Source organism: Hydra vulgaris, chromosome 15 (assembly GCF_038396675.1).
Source record: "Hydra vulgaris chromosome 15, alternate assembly HydraT2T_AEP".
Classification (NCBI taxonomy): Eukaryota; Metazoa; Cnidaria; class Hydrozoa; order Anthoathecata; family Hydridae; genus Hydra; species Hydra vulgaris.
In genome coordinates, this window is record NC_088934.1 from 12165001 (window position 1) to 12183556 (window position 18556).

Sequence of the window (18556 nt, forward strand, 5' to 3'; positions counted from 1 at the left end):
CTCTTTCTCTCTGTCTCACTCACTCTCTCTAAATGTGTAAACATCTTTCTTTAAACTCATTTAATATATGGAAAAATGTGTATGGACATTAATGCTAAGCTTGATCATAATACTTTTGGAGTATGTTTTTAGCCTGCGTATATCTGAAATACTTCTTTCACATTCACAAGTTGTTATTAGATTTGTTCCTAATATTATAAACGCTGTCCATATATTTGGAAAACCTCTTTAATCAATGGCCATTAAAGTACTAGCAACAGTTAAAGGAATATTTGACTGGTTTTTCCTAAAGAATTCCCATAAATTTAATTCAGCATGTATTAAAGTAAAATGAGACATATCAGAAAAATAGAAATTTAATAATTCATAAAAATCAGATTTTCATGGTTTTTTAACTTTTATTCTGGATAGTACAGTTGAAGGAACTGCTGCTAGACCTTTACAAACAAACATACCATTTTCTGGAAACCTAATATCTAGCTCATTAGTAAGATGCTCAATTAATGAAAAAGTAATGCTATGTTTAAAATAATCATCAACTGTATTTGTTGGATAATTATCCCGGTAAACCTGGACATTACACAATCTAAGTCTCACTTCTTGGATATCAAGGCTAAAACCAAAAGCGAAGCTAAGAGCAATAGAGTACCTTTCAATGTGATATATATTAGTTTTGTTTTTTATTTCTAATAATTGATTTTTTAGTTTAGTCAATTCAAAACACTGCTCATATATGTAAAAAGATTTAGTTTAAAGAGACAATAGTTGCATAAAAAAATCAATTAACTGTTTTGTTTAAACAACAACTAAACTTACAAAAAAAGAGAAATATGTTAGTAGTTTTAAAAAAGAAGAGGATTTGGAAGCAGTTTCACTGTTGTATTCTTTTAATTCATTTATTCCCATTTCCTCTCTAGCATGATTTTAAAGACCATCTTGTTCGATAAGTATCTATTATTTTTTACTGGTTTGGACTGAATATTTTTTGAGACAGCTACTACGATAAGGAGATAAGTTAGAAAAAAAAAAGAAATTTCTTTAACTTGGTCTTAGAAGATTTTCCACTTTTTGAACTTGGTATACAGCTGCTTCAACTAAACTAAGTCAAGAGCTTGCGCAATGAAGAAAAACAGCTCTATGATTAAGAGCTTTTATTTTAGAAGCAACTCACCTGCCATCATACCCTTGGCCTCTAAAGTTTTGAATAATATTCAAAATCACTTTATATTCAATATCAAGTCCAAAAAGTCTCTTAAAGTGTATTAAGTACATTTAGAGACTGAGACCAGATGTACCAGTCTTGCAATCAATAAATCTTAGGTAATCCTAGCAAATCTCATTATTTGAACTTGCATATCTTAAAACAACTGACATTTGTTCAGTGTTTGAACAGTCAACTGCTTCATCATAAAGAATTTAAAAAAGATTGAATATTTAAAATTTTCATTAAAATTTCCTCAATTGGTTTCCTACAAGAATCAATAAGTTAGTTTTGGGTAGTTTTTGATATAGAGGTTGCATTTTTTGGACTTGAAGAAAGATGGTTAGCTCATATTTGATCACGAGCATCAACACAAAAATGTAAAAGTTCTATGAAGTTACCTTCATAGAACTTTTACATATTACCTATTTTTTGTAGTAGATTCCCCAATATGATTATGATATTTAGTATAATTAGGACGTCCACAAAATGCTAGATCATTTCTTTAATAAAATATTATTGTTTTGATTATTAAAACTAATTTTTTTTGTAATCAGAAAAACGATTCAAATAAGAATTTTTTAATTCAACCTCAATAACATTATTTTTGAAGTTGCAATGTGAAAGTAATTAAACAAAAACATTAAACAAAGCATAGGCTTTTCATTTAAAACTTAAATATTCTCATGCTTTTTTTTAATTACAAACAGCTTTATCCCACTCTTGATAAGGCTTGAAAACTAAATTTAATACTCCAGACTTATTTAGAATACTAGTATCCAAAAAAGTACAAGGAAGGCAGTAACCTCCATCTCCTTTGCTAGAATAAGCTAACCAAGAATACTGGTTTAACCATTCAAATTTAAATGATTTTTTTATATTAGAAGATATTGGAAAAACAAATATAGAATTAAAACTAAATAATTTCTTTACCATATCTGACAAAATTGGATTGTCTTTACAAGCGGTTAAAAGTTTATAATGGATTTGAAATGTTGAACCATCATATAAAGAATTTGAGTCTTTATATAAAGGAATATTAACTGAGTTAGAGTCTAATCACTTAAATATTTTAAAATCTACAGAAGATCTAAAAGGCAACTCTATAAAAAAATTGTCTTTTATAAAGTTAGTTTTAGATTGGATTTAGACATGTTTTGCAGTATTACCATTATCTGTGAAAGAAACATCTGAAAATTGTTTTTTATTTGTTTCAGCTTTAGGACTAATAAAGTGTAAGGAATAGGTAAAAATAAACAAAAAAAAATTATACTAAAACAAGATCAGTTTATATATTATTTTCTAGCTGGAAATATATAACACCATTAACTTTAGTAAAAGGGTTTTACCTTAAAGCAACATAATCTTTACTATCTTCTTGCTTCGGAATAAAACAATCCTTTTCAGAATTTTTAAAAGACAGACTATAAGGCTGCACTGAACACTTGTTATTTAAAGTTTTCTTCTCCTCAGTTAACCGATTTTTATATTTGCGAATATTATTCAAATATTTTGCCTTAATTTCATTTGAGACTAAAAAATTTATCATTTTTTCAAAACTTTAGTTACTAGCAAAGTCCTACGACAAAAATTTCGAGCGAAATACGTATATCAGGAGGCATATTAGAACTTTGTAACTTTTGAACGACTTGGAGCAACTGATGAAATTGTTTCGAAGTTTTATATTGATTGGTTAAAAAAAACACTCTTTATTTTTTTTGAAACATTTTTTTTTTTTTTTTACGAAAAGTTTGTAACAACTGTCGCAATTGTTATTTAAATAAATAGTGATTAGTTTAAACTGTTTTTTGACCAATCATTTATGATTTAGAGTACATTTACGACAAGTTTTGCATCACTTGCTACAAAGTGATAAAAAGAATTTGTAAAAATGCACAAATAATATTGATTAAAATATTTTTTTAATCCCTATTTTGTCATAACTTTTTGATGTTTTAGATTGGTAAGTTTTCAAAAAGTTATTGCAATAGGAAACTAGGAAAACAAATGTCTTTTTAAATTTAAAATCATATGCCTCATCTACTCAACCATCATTTAACAACTTTGCAGATTACAAAGTTTGCAGATAAACCGCAAAGTTTGCAACTTTGCGGTTCATGTGTGGCTATAATACTTTTAGGAATAAAACTACATAAAATCAGAACGATAGCCACACTATATTTGTACGTGTAAGTTTCATGTGGTTTACGTATGGGAAGCATATTTATTATCAAAATATTTACTACTCCACTTTAAGGGATAGCATTGATGCAGTTTATCTGTGGCTATTATAGAGCTAAAATTCACAATAAAACGTTCTTTATAACTTTATTCACAAATAGATATAAAAATAAAACTTATTTGTTCCGTATTCGTTCTTTACTCCGGCATAGTCGGATAAATTATGTTATAAAAGAGTGAAGACCACTGTAACCTATTTATCTTGCATTTTTGAAAAACCTTACAACTGCAGGTAAAAAAAATTCAATAATAATTTTATAAATTCATAAATTAAAAAAAAACAAAAAAAAAAACAATCAATATCAACCGAAGTTTGCTCACATTGTTGGCTATTCAAGAACGTTTTCCCGCTCACATACACTCAGACTTGTTTTGGTTTTTTGATTATTAATCCTAGCTCCTTAGAAAAAATTTTCTTGAGCAAGTTCATTTTCTCCTTCTTAAGCCGTTTTTTTTCTTCACCTATGGTTGACCATACTTAAAAAGACAGATTTTAGAAAACATATTATATCATTTCCATACACCGAAACCTGGCAAGTAATATTGACATTCCGTACTAATACAAATTTTCATCTTCAGGCCTAGCAGACACTTTAGCTAAGTTGTTCATTTGTCTTGGCTCTTTGGCTCCACATATTTATCATGTAGAGCAAAAGGCGTATCCGTTTATACCTGAGCCATTTGTTATTGTTTTTTTCATTAGTTACTGTTGAAAAAAGATCTTACCTCACTTGTATTATTTTATAACTTATGTTAATTATGGATGGCCGCAAAATTATATATGGCTTTTATTTCATCTACAACAACCATAGTTTTCTCAGGAGTTTCTTTGCAAAATTTTATGCACATAGGTCGACAAAAAAAAGGACGATGGAGCTGGATTTCGCCAAACAACCGCACCAGTTATCGCATCAATTACTTTGATTGGTACCAAAGAACTTATAAACAAACTTGTATCGGAAATAAGTTCAGATTCCTATGGACGTTTCTGCTTGTATTCGCTTTTGTCAGAGAAACCATCACAACCCCATTTACTATTTAAAACTAAATATTTAAATTTAATATTGTACGCCAAATCTATGGTTAAAATTCTATCTACAGTGTGATCCAATAAATCTTGCAATCCCATAAAGTTTGAACATGTGTTCGTTAATTCTATTGCAAAAGATGATGGATAGCAGGTATGTTTAATTTCTCGCAATGTGCAATACGCTGGCAATATGGAAATTTTTTTTCAATTGGCATCTTCCTTAAGTACAAATTTGTGCTTTTGTTAAAACTAAACCAACAAACACGCTGAGTGCTTCTTCATTCCTCAGCAAAACTCTAAAAAACATAAGCAAAATTGGTCGAAGCATAAAGTGCTGCTGATAAAGAATAAAAGATCTTAGACAGGTTGATGGAAAACTTGCGTTTTCCATAAACCTGTCTAAGATCTTTTATTCTTTATCAGCAGCACTTTATGGTTCGACCAACTTTGCTTATGTTTTTCTCCTACTAAACGTAATGCCTGAGAATATGCATTAAAGATATGCTAGAATCTATTTTCCTCAAGTAATGTGGATTTTTTTTTTACTCGACTCTCACAAATCTTCATAAGACATGCACAGCCTTCCACATTTTTTAAATGATGTAGATGGCATGGGGTCTATTAATGCGTTTTTTGATTTCGGTAAAAATTCAGTATATTTAGAATCAAACCAAACACTGTTGTAAATAAAAATGCTTTCATTTTCCGTGACGCCTTTGTCCATCGTTTATTAAACTACGGAACAACGTGCTTTTGAATAAACTAATGATAAAACACAAGTTATCTTGAGAAACTTGATTGTTTTCTTTTAAAATTATTAACAGTGTCTCAATTGTCCTTTCTTTATCAATATAGAAAAGTATCAATTTACGCTATGAACACTTAAAAGCTGTCATTTTAAAAAGTGACTAAAGTATTTATTAGTAAAACGAGACGGTTTAATTTCCACTGCAACTTTGATGCATTGAAATAAATTTTTCAATTCTTTTTATATTAGTTTTTAGCGATCCAGTGTGCAAAAATTGTCAATAAAATTTTCACTACAAAATGCAAAAATGGTACAGTGCAATAAAAAACACTATAAATGGAAACCGCACCCATTTGGACCTATTTTTTATAAAATGATTTTTATAGACACCTAGGCTGTAAAACCAAATTAAAAAAAAGGGAGGGGTTACTGTTAAAAATATCGTTGAACTTGAAGAATTTTTATTTTTAATCCTCATTTTATAGTTCAATTAAGTACTTGTCAGAGCCGTAACCACAATTTTGATATTAAGGGGGCCTATGGTTCTTTTAAAGAAGGAAGAGGATAAAATATTTGTTGGAAATATTTTACATATATGTTTTTCCCTAATAATTACAATTTTAAAAAAATTGTAGAGTAGGGGGCCAAGGTTTTTCTGGCCCGGCGAAGTTACGGCTCTGCTTGTAAACAAAACCATATAATTAAATATATGTATTGTTCCATAATTTGTTCTTAAGTCTCAATAAGATGATACTTTCAAAAATTTCTAATACTTTATACTTATTCATAAAAAGTTTTGCAGATAATAACTTTGAAAGTATTGAAGGAAAAAAGTTTAATTTAACCATTTCAAAAAATAGGAAACAGTAGGGCTTCAAAAAATATATTTTTACATAAATTAGGTGAAATTCCTACGCTATAGTAGATATATAGCTTTTAAACAATTAAATATAGCTAAAATATAACTTCAGTAGCCAAATTGAAATTTGGACAAATAACAATTTATGAATAAAATAGTATTACGCAATTGTAATACTATTTTCCACAGTAGACTGCTTAGCTATCGATATCAAACTTTACCAACTGATGGTTTTTGAGTTTTTTTTCTTTCCATTAGGGCGTTAAAAAAAAGGCAACCTAATGATATTGATCTAAAAGTATTGATTTAAAAGTAACCCAAAAAAATTTTAGAAGTGAATTTTGTTTCAAAATTTGAATGAAGGTTTTAAAAAACAATATTTTGTTCAATTTTTTATTACCACATAATAAAAAAAATAAAGACTAGTTAACTTTTTTAAAATCGTATTTTTGGCATAAACATTTAAGGAATTTACCTAATAGTTATATAATTTAAAGCATAAATAGCTCTAAAAAGAGTTGTTGTATAATATTGGTTAAATTTTTTAGAGTTTTTAGTTTAAGTAGAAAAGTTTAAAAATTATTTTTATTACTTGATTTAGAAGGTCCTCAGTTTTGGGCATATGCCCACCCGCTCTGTAATGGAACAAAGCAATCTCCAATAAACATTATTATGAAAGAAACAATATATAATGAAACACTTACTCCATTGGTTCCTCTAAACTATTCAACAGTGTTCAATGATGCAAATTATTATTTAGCTAACAATGGTCACACAGTCAAGCTAGGAATTGAATTGGATACCAGGGTACCAATTGGTCTTTTATGGAGAGGTATGTAATATATATACATATATATATATATATAAATATATATATATATATATATATATATATATATATATATATATATATATATATATATTTATATATATATATATATATATATATATATATATATATATATATATATATATCTTTATTTGTTGTTTATTAACATTTTGATTGGTACGTATTGCATATTATACTTATTGTGTGCCTAAGATATAAGTGCACTGCATTATTAATTCTAATTTTTAGGGAATGAATACCACTATCATGGATTACACTTTCATTGGGGTGAAAATGACCAACATGGATCAGAACATTACTTTAACAACCAGTCCTATGCACTCGAAGTAAAAATGTTTCAATAAAATAGAATAATATCTGATATGTTTAAATCATCGTTTTGCAATAAGTGAACTTATGTACCCGTAAAGAAAATTTAATTTGGGCATTATGTGACTTTAAATGTAAGCCACACTCAAATTATCGAACGGTGAAAATGTGGGCCCAGTGTGGTTAAAATACTTTTTTACATTTAGGTGGTAGCCATATATGGCTCACAAATGAATTACATTAAGAGATATGAGTAATCTAATCACATAATGTGATTAGAGTACTTATATCCCTTAAATATTATAAAAACGAAAGTCTCGCATTGCCACATATTCACCATCTCATAAATTGATGTGGCTATCACCTGTGGTGCGCATTAAATTTTCTTGCCCTTGGTGAAAACATTAAAATATATATGCTTACTTTTATATTATTCATAGCAATAAAGTAATTATATATAATTATAAATTCATATAATTATATATAAATATGATTATATATATATACATATATATATATATATATATATATATATATATATATATATATATATATATATATATATATATATATATATATATATATAAATATATATATATATATATATATATATATATTATGGACTAAATACAATGACCAGAATTTGATGTTGACGTCCAATAAATTGTGTTTTTTGTAGTTTCTTTTAAAAAAACTTCTTTTGTAACGTAATGACAAATTTATTTACTCGTCCAGTGTTTACATTTGTAGTGTTAGAACCATTTTAACAACGTTTGTAGTGTTAACAATCAATTTAAATCTTTTTTATATGATGTTATAATCATCAAAAACAGTTGATAACAGTCTCTGCTTAAGAGTTTAGTTGATGTAATACCTTTCTAATACTTAATTTAGATTAGCTCACTAAAACTTCCTGATCATCAATTCGGATACAATTAAAATGCAAGAACTAATTTAGGGAACTAACCCTTTTAACTTTATTGTTTTCGTTGAATTTTAGAAACATGTTTATAAAAAATCATAATAGTGAATTTGCAAATACTGGATTGTAAGAGTGTTTAAACATCAACGCTATCTTTATATAACTGTTGACACGTAGCTGCTACATAGATTGATTCTAATTTTGTTAATATGTATAACTTTGTTGCAGTTTGGATTTAATTTATTACCATTTATCAGTTTAGATTTTGCTATTTTTTTTATTTTTAATTTCCATTCAGCATTTAAATTATCACACACTTGGTAATTACTACCCCTATATGGTTCAAAATTGGATGTTGCTATCAGTGTTTTTGTTATTGTTGTACTTTTTTCTGAGAGATTGATGAATGGTTTTGTTTCGCTCTATTTCGCTTTTTTGTATTCTTTTTTTCAAAAAATGTGGTATATAAATGTGTTGTTTCCTCTAAGAATGTACCTGATAAACAATATATTGGCAAAACAGAGGGTGAATGGAAAAACCGTTTTGCCAATCATAAGCAGTCTTTCAAGAATAAAAAGTATTCAAAAGACACCATGCTGTCAAAATATATATGGGAATAAAAAGAAAAAAATATTGATGATTTTATACTGAATTGGTCTATCCTTAAAACAGCGCCTGCATATAACAATATTTCCAAAAAATGCATAATATGCCTACAAGAAAAATTTGAAATAATTACACATGCAAATCAAGAATGCTTATTAAACAAAAGATCTGAATTAACTTCTAAATGTAGGCACGAAAATAAGTTTCTCCTAAAAAACTATAAAAATAAATGAGTTTAAATAATATTTACATTAACTACACTTTTTAAATAAACATTTTAAAAAAATAGCATAAGTAATCATTTCTAAAGAATTCTTTTTATAATAGTGTCAGCAAAATCCACAAATGTGTGAAAATTTACAGTAGTTAGGACATTTGCAACTTCCGTAATTTAATATTTGGTATAAATTGAAGTTTTATTAATTTGATCATACATTTCTGATGAATCTTTGTTGATGAAACACAGTGTCAAATGGAAAAAAATTTTGTTAAGTGATTTTCTACTAATATATAATTGCTTTGTTCTTTTAAGAACATTGAGCACTCTATTGTGTAGAATACTTTTTAAAGTTGTTTAAATATATATATATATATATTTATATATATATATATATAATATATATATATGTATATATATATAAATATATATATATATATGTGTGTGTGTTTATATATAGTATATACATTAGGGTGTCCCAAAAACTTTTTTTTTGGAAAAACGATATGTACGCTCGAACTTGGTGACTAGGTATATTATGACCAAATTAATTAGAATTTTTTAATTTAAACGGTTATAAGTGCTTTGTGTAAAACTTCAAAATTAAAATATTTTTTGACGATAAAACTTCTAAATATTAGAAAAAAAAACAAATGTTAAACAATTTAACATTTATTATAATAAAATTTATGTAAAATATATGTCGCATATGATTAAGAATCGTGGAAAGAAATGTTGAACTAATCTTACAAGTACTTTAAATCTGGTTTAGCTGGGTTTTAGTCAGATTTGTATTCAACGTTTTTCTGTGGTTTTCTGCATCCAAAACGACGTTTTACAAATTGGTATGAGATAAAAAGTCTTGGATTAGTTTTTCATTTCTTTCTGAACAATTATTAGTGACTTCCATATTTTTAACAAAAAGTTTAAAGTTTTCTTAAACAGTATAGTCTCCTTGTGCAACTAACTCATCCTTGACATGGGTAACCTGGGCTAGGCAAAAATATATTAAGCTCTGATCACTAACTAAATTTGATAGTGTTGTAGGCGGTGTGATTACAGTATTTATACTCAAAAGGACACCAAGGACACTATGTTAGAGATATAAATAAAGAAGCTGTCCGAACCATCTTCTTCTCCTTTTCATTCATAATGTTTGAGATGTCTTTTGTCATTTCTAATGTAAGCAAACAAATTGCATATCCCATAAACCTTGCTTCATAGAAAGCTCCTGGCTGATAAAATTTTAGAGCAGAAAACATGACCGCTAATGCAGTAAACAAGTAACTGACAAAGATTTTTGTAGTCTCCTCTCTTAAAAATTCTTTGATGTAGCGCAGTTTCCCCAAACTTCTATAGTGTCTTGACTATTTTATAGATAGGTGATTCAATCTCAAAAGAAGTCCAATAAAACATAACCAGATTATCTGATGATGTGTCTGTCTTGTCAACAATCTTTGACCGAGCCTTTTGTTAGCGCACGTAATTTTCTTTTCTCGGTGACTTGATCTTGGCGCCAGTCAATGCAGTCATCACATCTTTAGCATGTACTTCAATAATATGGCGACAACACATGTACCAGACAAGACTTGTATTAAGGATGGTTGATAGAATTGTAACTGCTCCCGCAAATTTTCCAGTGTTGGTATTGTGTCGCAGTAAACACTAATAATATTATTGATAATATCGCAGTATTCCAAGAGATTGTGGATTAAATATGCCTGCTCGGACCTAGTTGACTTTTCTGCCTGTACTATGCCAAGTAAAAAATCATCTCTACATTCTAAATCTGCACTGGTTACACTAACCGAAATTTTCTAACAGGTAACTCTCAGAATATTTTCTTCTTCCCCCTGTTTAACAAGTTTCCCATCAAAATGGATTATGAGCTTTTTTCGTTTTAAAACATTAACAAAATCCTGTTGTAGTGTTTTTCCTAAATCAATTAAATTCTACATTTAAATTAACAAAGATAATAAAACAAACTAACTTAATCGCTTTTACGAATAATAGTTACCTAGATTTTTAATAACTCTGTAACTTTTTCTGTGTAGAGTAGATCTTGATAAATTATTCTCATGCAAGTCGGCATTTGCTTTATTGCAGATAGCAGAAATTGAAGCAGCCTGGGGCCTAACACTGATTTTATATCGAACGCTAACAGCAGAAGTAGCTTCTAGTTAATTCTAAAATGATTTTTGATTTTTTTGATTTGTATACATCATATTCAAAATCATCACTTTCATCACATAAAATGGAATTTTCAAATGGGCTAACATCATCGTCAAATTCGATTTGTCTATCCAAAGCTTTGTGTGTACTTTTATTGTCTGTTGACTTCTGTAATCTGTCAAATGTTTCCACAGTCCTTTTATTTTTTTGAGCCTTTGTGTTTTTCTAATCATTCAACTGCTTAACTCTTTTAAATCTCTCCTTTCTTTGTAGAGCCTAAATTTCAAAATCTTCATTTTGCTGTACAGTCATGGTCATATTCCTTTCAGATCTCTGGTCTTCGTAGAAGGCTACTTTCTCTTTCTATGCATCTTCTGTTCTGCTCTAATCTTTTATTATCATGTCAATTTTTTGAGGAAGAGATATATCAAACAAGGTATTAATCTCCACCTGGAAATCTTCTTACTTTTGAGTCCAGATCTCTTTGCTTGAACTCCAGTTTAGTTTTTCCATCCATTTATTTTTTTATATTTCTCTGTAAGTTTTAGGGTCTTTTAACTAACAAATATTATATAGCTGAAGTTACTAAAAAGCAAGAAAAGCCTGCAATAATTTGTTGTTGTTGTAAAATCTACCTATTATAAAATCTTTGATTATTATAATACCTAGGATCAAATCTTCCACTATTAATGTTGCACGTAAAACAAGCTTTTATCCAGATGTTAGAGACAGCTGAAGTTACACATCTATTGGTTGATCTTTCACATGCTCCATAGTGGCAAACTAGACTTCTGGTTCCTATTTTTGTTGTAAAGGCAATACATTCTTTGCTGGACTAAAATCTGGCACTCATATATAAAAAAGAATCAGCTGAAATATGTATTTATATTCATGAATTGCGGGTTGAGTAAGTAAATTAGATAAAAACTATTAATTAAAATAACCTTAAAAATTTCAAAAAGCGAATGTATTGCAAGATGTTTTTGACACTACGTAGCTGGTTGAATGAGACCTTATTTATAGGATATTTTACCAGATATAGAGATCAACTTAAGCTGCTTTGAACAGTGTACTTTTCCTTTTTCCCTGGTCCTTTTTTAATGGATTTTTTTTTGTGCTACCCATTTTTAAAAATGTATTTAATTATGAAACTAAAAGTGTAGAAAACGTTTCAAATCACTTGTATATTAAACTAATCAAAAGTTAATAAGAAAAAGTAGCGGTTATCAGTAAAACACCAATAAGCAAGTAAAAAATTGAAATATACTATTAAATGTAAGTAAAAGATGACTACTTCAATAAATAATAGTTTAAAAATGCTACTTTAAAATAAATTTCATTCTTTTTTTTATTGCAATTACATTTAAAATAATAAAATCAAAAAAATATGACAAAATTGACACTTTTTGAAAATTTTAAGATTTACACTTGTGTCTGATCAATATTTTATATATATATTGTCTTTTTACATATAAGACCCAAGTTTTTGATGGTACACAAAAATTTTAGTTTTGGGCACCCTAATATACATACATATATAGAATATACATACATATGTATATGTAACATAAGTATACATTCCAGATGAAGAAAAACTATAAAACTAGATACAATCTTGAAGAAACTCTCTAATATATATAATTGCTTTGCTCTGATATTGAGCTGTCTGATTTGGAGGTTGATTTTAACAAAGAACCTGATTTTCAACTTAAAATAATGAATGATAATGAATTAGCAGATATTGATAGCAGTGATTTAGATAATAATGTTGAAAGTGATATCGAAATTGAAACTGATAACTCTATGCAGCTGAAGCATGTCTTTAGATGGAGAAAAAAAGAACCTCCTTTGTCAAATTTTGAGTTTTCTTGGTTTGGTTTTAGTCAACCACCCCAATATTCTGATGAAATAACTCTATTGATTTTTCAAGATTTTTTGGGATGATTCTATATCTAATACACTTGTAAAACAAAGAAATTTGTATAGTGTTAAGAAAAATGGGAAATCTATGAACACAAATTAAGATGAAATAGAGAATTTTCTTGGTATGCACATGATGATGTCAGTTATACTATTACCAGAGTACTACATATATTGGGCAAAAGAAACAAGATAAAGCCTGATAACCAATATTATGTGCAACTTTGTTTTATAATCATATTAGCTTAAAATCGATTTTTGGAACAATGAATACTGAACTGGCAAACTTTAATTTATTTTTTAAAGCCAATAAACTATCCTTAAACTGTGAAAAAAACTAACCACATCTTATTTCATAAAACAGATTAATCAATGTCTCTACCGTTAAAAATTTCAGAGTTGCTCATTCACAGCATAACAATAAAACAGGAAAAGTATGCTGAGTTTCTAAGAGTTCAAATTGATAAAAATTTATCATGGAGAAATCATATTGGACACATTGAATCAAAACTATTATCTGCAATAGGATTTTATACAAATAACGCCCGTTTCTTGATTTCTATTTAAGAAAAAAAATTTACCTTAGTCTGATTCATAGTTATCTCACTTTTGCTGATATATAGAGTGGGCTAATACACACAAAAGAAAATTAATCAAACTGCATTGCTTGCAAAACTTTGCTTGTAAAGCAATTCAATATCTAAGTAGAATGGACAGTCCTTATAATGCGATGACAAATATGAAAGTTTTAAACTTTGAAAAACTTAATTTATATCAGATTCTTATTCTTATGTTCAATTGTAAAAACAATATGCTACCAAATACTTTTTTAGACATATCTTCGTCATCAATTTCTTTAAGTTATAATCTGCAATCAAATAGCTTCCATAACTATTATATTAAAAAAACTGAAACCCAGGGTTCTGAACTTTCAATTATATCACAAGGCCCCAAATTATGGAAAAACTTGAAAAATCAAAAATTAAAAGACTTAAATGGAATATCGTCGTTTAAACAGCGAGCAAAGCTGCATATACTTAGTTTGTAAAAATGATTGCAATAAATAAAAAATAAAAAAATATATAAAGTAAAAATAATATATATATTAACAGTAGAAATAGTAATTACAAAGCTGCAAACTTATTGTTTCTAAATTTACTTAAACTAACTTTTTACATAGACTTAGACGCCAAATGGCGCATAGATATACGCCAAACGGCGCTGTTAAGGTAATCCGCAAAAATAATGTTTTTGGAGTTTTATACCAAAAAATGCTGAATCTTCTTTGATTTCTTTTTATTAGGTATTAAAGGTGTTAATGTTTAGAAAAATAAATATATATAATAGTTATCATACCAAAAATTATATTAAAGTTTATATCAATATCATATTAATGTATTAATATTATATTAATGTGTTTTTATCAACCTGATACGTAATAATTTTGTATATATATTTTCTTTTTTTCACGATAATAAATTTATGTTTTGTACGGTATACCCGGAAAGAAAAAATAAATAAATAAATGTCAAGAAATCGATATAAACTACTTCGCCACTTTTTCCATGCCAATGACAATACAAAGAACTTTTTAATATGTAACCAATTCTTGATGTTGTGAGGAAAAAATGCATAGTTATTGAGCATCAGGAAAAACAGAGTAAAGTCGAATAAATAATTCCTGCTAAAACCAAACTTAGTGACATAAAATGCAAGCAAGCTAGTTAAATGAGGGTTTGAAAATTTTGTTGAGCTGGTGCATTTGGTATGACGTATAACTTTTTTTGTATTCTGGTGTAGGCGGAAATATAAAAAGGTAATGAAAAATATGTTGCAAGAAAGCTTTGTAAATTAACGTCTAAAAATGTGAATCATAAACTTTTATTTGAGAATTGTTTTTTTTTTTAATAATTGGTATAATTGCATTTTTGATTTTTGTTGGAAGCTAAAAGCTGACGAATATTTAAACACAGAAACAATTAGATAAAAAAGAGTTAAAAAAGTCCGCTATTAACATAGAGATTAAAAAAAAAGAGGGAGGCAGTAGTTGCTATTTTACAGATATCAATTCAGAATTGGCTTTGGTGAGATAGTTTGAAAACAAATGTGTTCAACTTATTTTTACATTTTCTTCCCCCATTTCATTATCTAGTGTCAAAAAATAGAATCGAAAATATAAATCACATTTCAAAGTTTCCTGTCCTGAAATTGTATAGGAGTTTAACAAGTCTATAGGAAGAGTCGACTAAGCTAACATGCTGCAAAAAAGTCAGTATTCACTGTTAAATTTTTGTTCCAGTGTGGCTGAAGCTCTCATATATCAGCTGGAAAAGAACTACCTTCAAGGTCATATTGATAAAAGTACAAGTAAACGTGGTTGTAAACCTTTGGTACCAATTCCTTGCGTGGATGTTTGCTATGGTAGCATAGATCATTGACTAGAGTATAAATGTTGAAAAGAAAGTATGTCAATTCTGCAAGACTGGATTTAGTTGGGTATATTGTACAAAATGCAAAATAGCTCATTGCCTGACTCGGAACAAAATATATTTCTATGGGTTTCACAAAAAATATCTCCTTTATGTATTTAGAGTGGTAAAACTACATAATGTATTACTTATTACAAATGAAATAATGTATTACCCAGCAATATTTTTATTATTTTTGTGTTTATATTATTTTATATTATATACAATATGTTTTAATTTGATTACAATAAGTTCAATAATTTGTTCTTACTTTTTTTATAAATTATATCAGTACTGTCTAAGCATAGTCAAACCTGTTATGCTATTGGCTTAATCTTAAAGATGTTCTCTAATTTTGTTAATGACATAATGAATGTTTTTCATCTTTATGGTATTCTATATACAATTCAAGAAAAGTTATACATTTCCGAAAACATTTTTATAAAAAATGGCAGCAATTGTTTTAAGGAAATTGCTGACGTCAGCAAAAAAGTATTTATATTTTCTATTAATTTGACCCTTAACTGTTGTGAAAATATTACGGAGTGTTTTTTTAATTCTTTTTTTATTATGGAATACTTTTAATCTTTTTAAAGTGAATTTTATAATTCGGCTCATAAAGAGTTAAATAGATTATATTTTCTATGTTTTCCATATTAACTGTTGCTGCATATTACTTAATCAATTATGAGATGAGCAAGGTGACTTGATAAAATTAGAAAAATAAATTTTGTTTGCCATGAACTTGTTATGTTTTTTAATATTTCTTCTACACAATCTTTCCTTCCTTTAATTGATGCTCCATGATTCAGATAGTAGCAATGCCGTGGCGATAAAAAATATCGCCATTATTGTCCCAAATTTTTATTTATTTTCCTGAAAAAGTGGATAAACTTTACAGATTACCCCAAAATAGCTGGGTACCGAGATATTTTTACGTCGCCGGTCATACGGCTAAAAACAATCAAATTAACAAATAATGTAAATTAAATATATTTTATAATTGTTATATTGATATAGAGTGTACAAGTCAAGAGTTTCTATAACTGCTGTAAGTGTATTACGCCGACAATACAAGTAAGTCGCAAACTATCCAAAAAAGGGTTTGCGACGTGTTTTTATGCTTCCAAACTTATATATTATGTCTTCATAATATAATTTCCTTGCAATCTCGTTCTCAATCGGCAGCATTGCTAAGGAAGAAAAACGTTTATCGACCATTGTTGATCTATTTAAAGATACAAAGAAATATCTATATGCATTTATGTAAAACGAAGCAAAATTATTTATACTAACCTATGAAAATTTTCAATAAGTTTTAACTTGCTAAAGCTACGTTCTGCGCTTGCAACATTTACTGAAAAAGTAAAAATGATTTTTAACGCAATAACTAGACTGGGATAAGTTTTTTGCAGCTCTTCTTTGTAGATGTAATTTAGGAAGTCATGTGCAAATTTTCGGAGAGTGTCTTTTTCCTCCTTTATAATTATGACAAATCGTATAACTCAATTTCCAAATCCTCAGAATCTAAATCACTAAGCTTCATTTGCAAACCTTTGTAATATACAGACAGAGAATTTCTATTACAAGCTTTGATAAGACTCTCAGATCGGTATAGAAAGTCATATAGGTTTGTGATAATGCTAACCGGTTCAAAATGCTCTTTTACTTATACAGTTGACATATAAATTAGTGGCAAAAAGAAATCTGCTTTATACTGATGTCTAGGTTGCCGACTGTAACTGACACACTCATATGAAAAAATTCAATTTTTTTTTGTAACCCGCTTTCAGAAAAACCTTTTTAACGCCCAATACTTCTGCAATTTCTGATGCTTTATTACGTGCGTCGGTAAATCCATTTTCGCAATTCTCATTAAGAAATGCATTTGTTGCTTTTATTTCACTAGCCAATATGTCGGAAGAGGTTGTAGAAGACTGAAGAAGATTACTTGATTTGTTGATTTGAAATAAAACGTCATATAAATAATGATTTATAGTATGAAAGGTCATGTTCTAATGTATTCCGTCAGCACTCGTACTTGTTGCCCTATCTCTCTTTTCTTAGACATGTTCTTCTAATCTGTCGAGTACCTCTAAGATTTCTTTTAAATAATAGCGAAGTGGTTCTGTTAATTCTACTTTCCAATCTGGAATTTTGTTGTGGTTTAACAGAAAATGCTTCGAATCATTTTAAAATTTCCCATTGAGGAGGAGGCGATGGAAAGAATGTATATAATCTTGAAAAAACACCAGAAGGGGAAATTGCACTGATAAATGACAATGCACCATCAACAATAAGTAGATTGAGTAAATAGTTTGCACAAGGAATATATAAGGCATATGGATTCATTTCCAGAAACCTAGCTTGAACACCTTCCACTTTTCTTTTCATACTAGCACCATTATCATAGATTGACCTTAACAGTCTAAAATACGCATCTAAAAGCCCTTTTCCATTGCTATCATTTACTGCGAGATATCCAAAGAAACTTTCGAAAATGTTGATACCAACTCCAGGAGTACATGTTACTGATCTCAGAATAATACTCATTTGTTCTTTGTGCGATACGTCCGGCGTACAATCTAAAATAATAGAATAGTACTTTGCCTTTTTTATCGTAGAAAAGTGTTTGAATTCAATCTCCTTGGCTAAACATCCGATCAACTCGTACTGTGTGTCATTACTCAAGTAGTGGTTTTTGTCCTGAATTCTTTGCATAAGCTTATTGAAAACAGTATCGTAGTGACCCAGTAAGTCAAACACCCCAAGAAGGTTTCCATTGTTCTTTGAACCAATGGCTGTGCCAGAACCACGAAAAAGATAATTTCTTGCAGAAAGAAATAAGATAACGTCTAATAATCTTTCCAACACAGCCTTTCAAAATATCTATTTATCATAAAGCAATTTTGTTATTGCTCGTTTATGGAAGCTTGATTTGATAAGCCTGCATTATCAAACTTAAGAAAAAAAAATAATTAGAGAAAAAAAAACTCACGAAGCAATAAATTAT

The 18556-nt window shown here is 28.3% G+C and overlaps 1 protein-coding gene across 3 annotated transcripts in view; it reads left to right on the forward strand.

The window, feature by feature from the left end:
• The window catches only part of LOC136091396 (carbonic anhydrase 2-like), a 73635-nt gene that overhangs the window by 42970 nt on the left and 12109 nt on the right, over positions 1-18556 (forward strand). For 2 of the 3 annotated variants that reach the window (XM_065818906.1, XM_065818907.1), the window contains exons 4-5: positions 6681-6911; positions 7158-7255. In XM_065818906.1, coding sequence (XP_065674978.1) covers positions 6681-6911; positions 7158-7255 — 329 coding nt within the window. The remainder of the gene's footprint in view (positions 1-6680; positions 6912-7157; positions 7256-18556) is intronic. The other variant, XM_065818908.1, reaches the window with a different exon arrangement.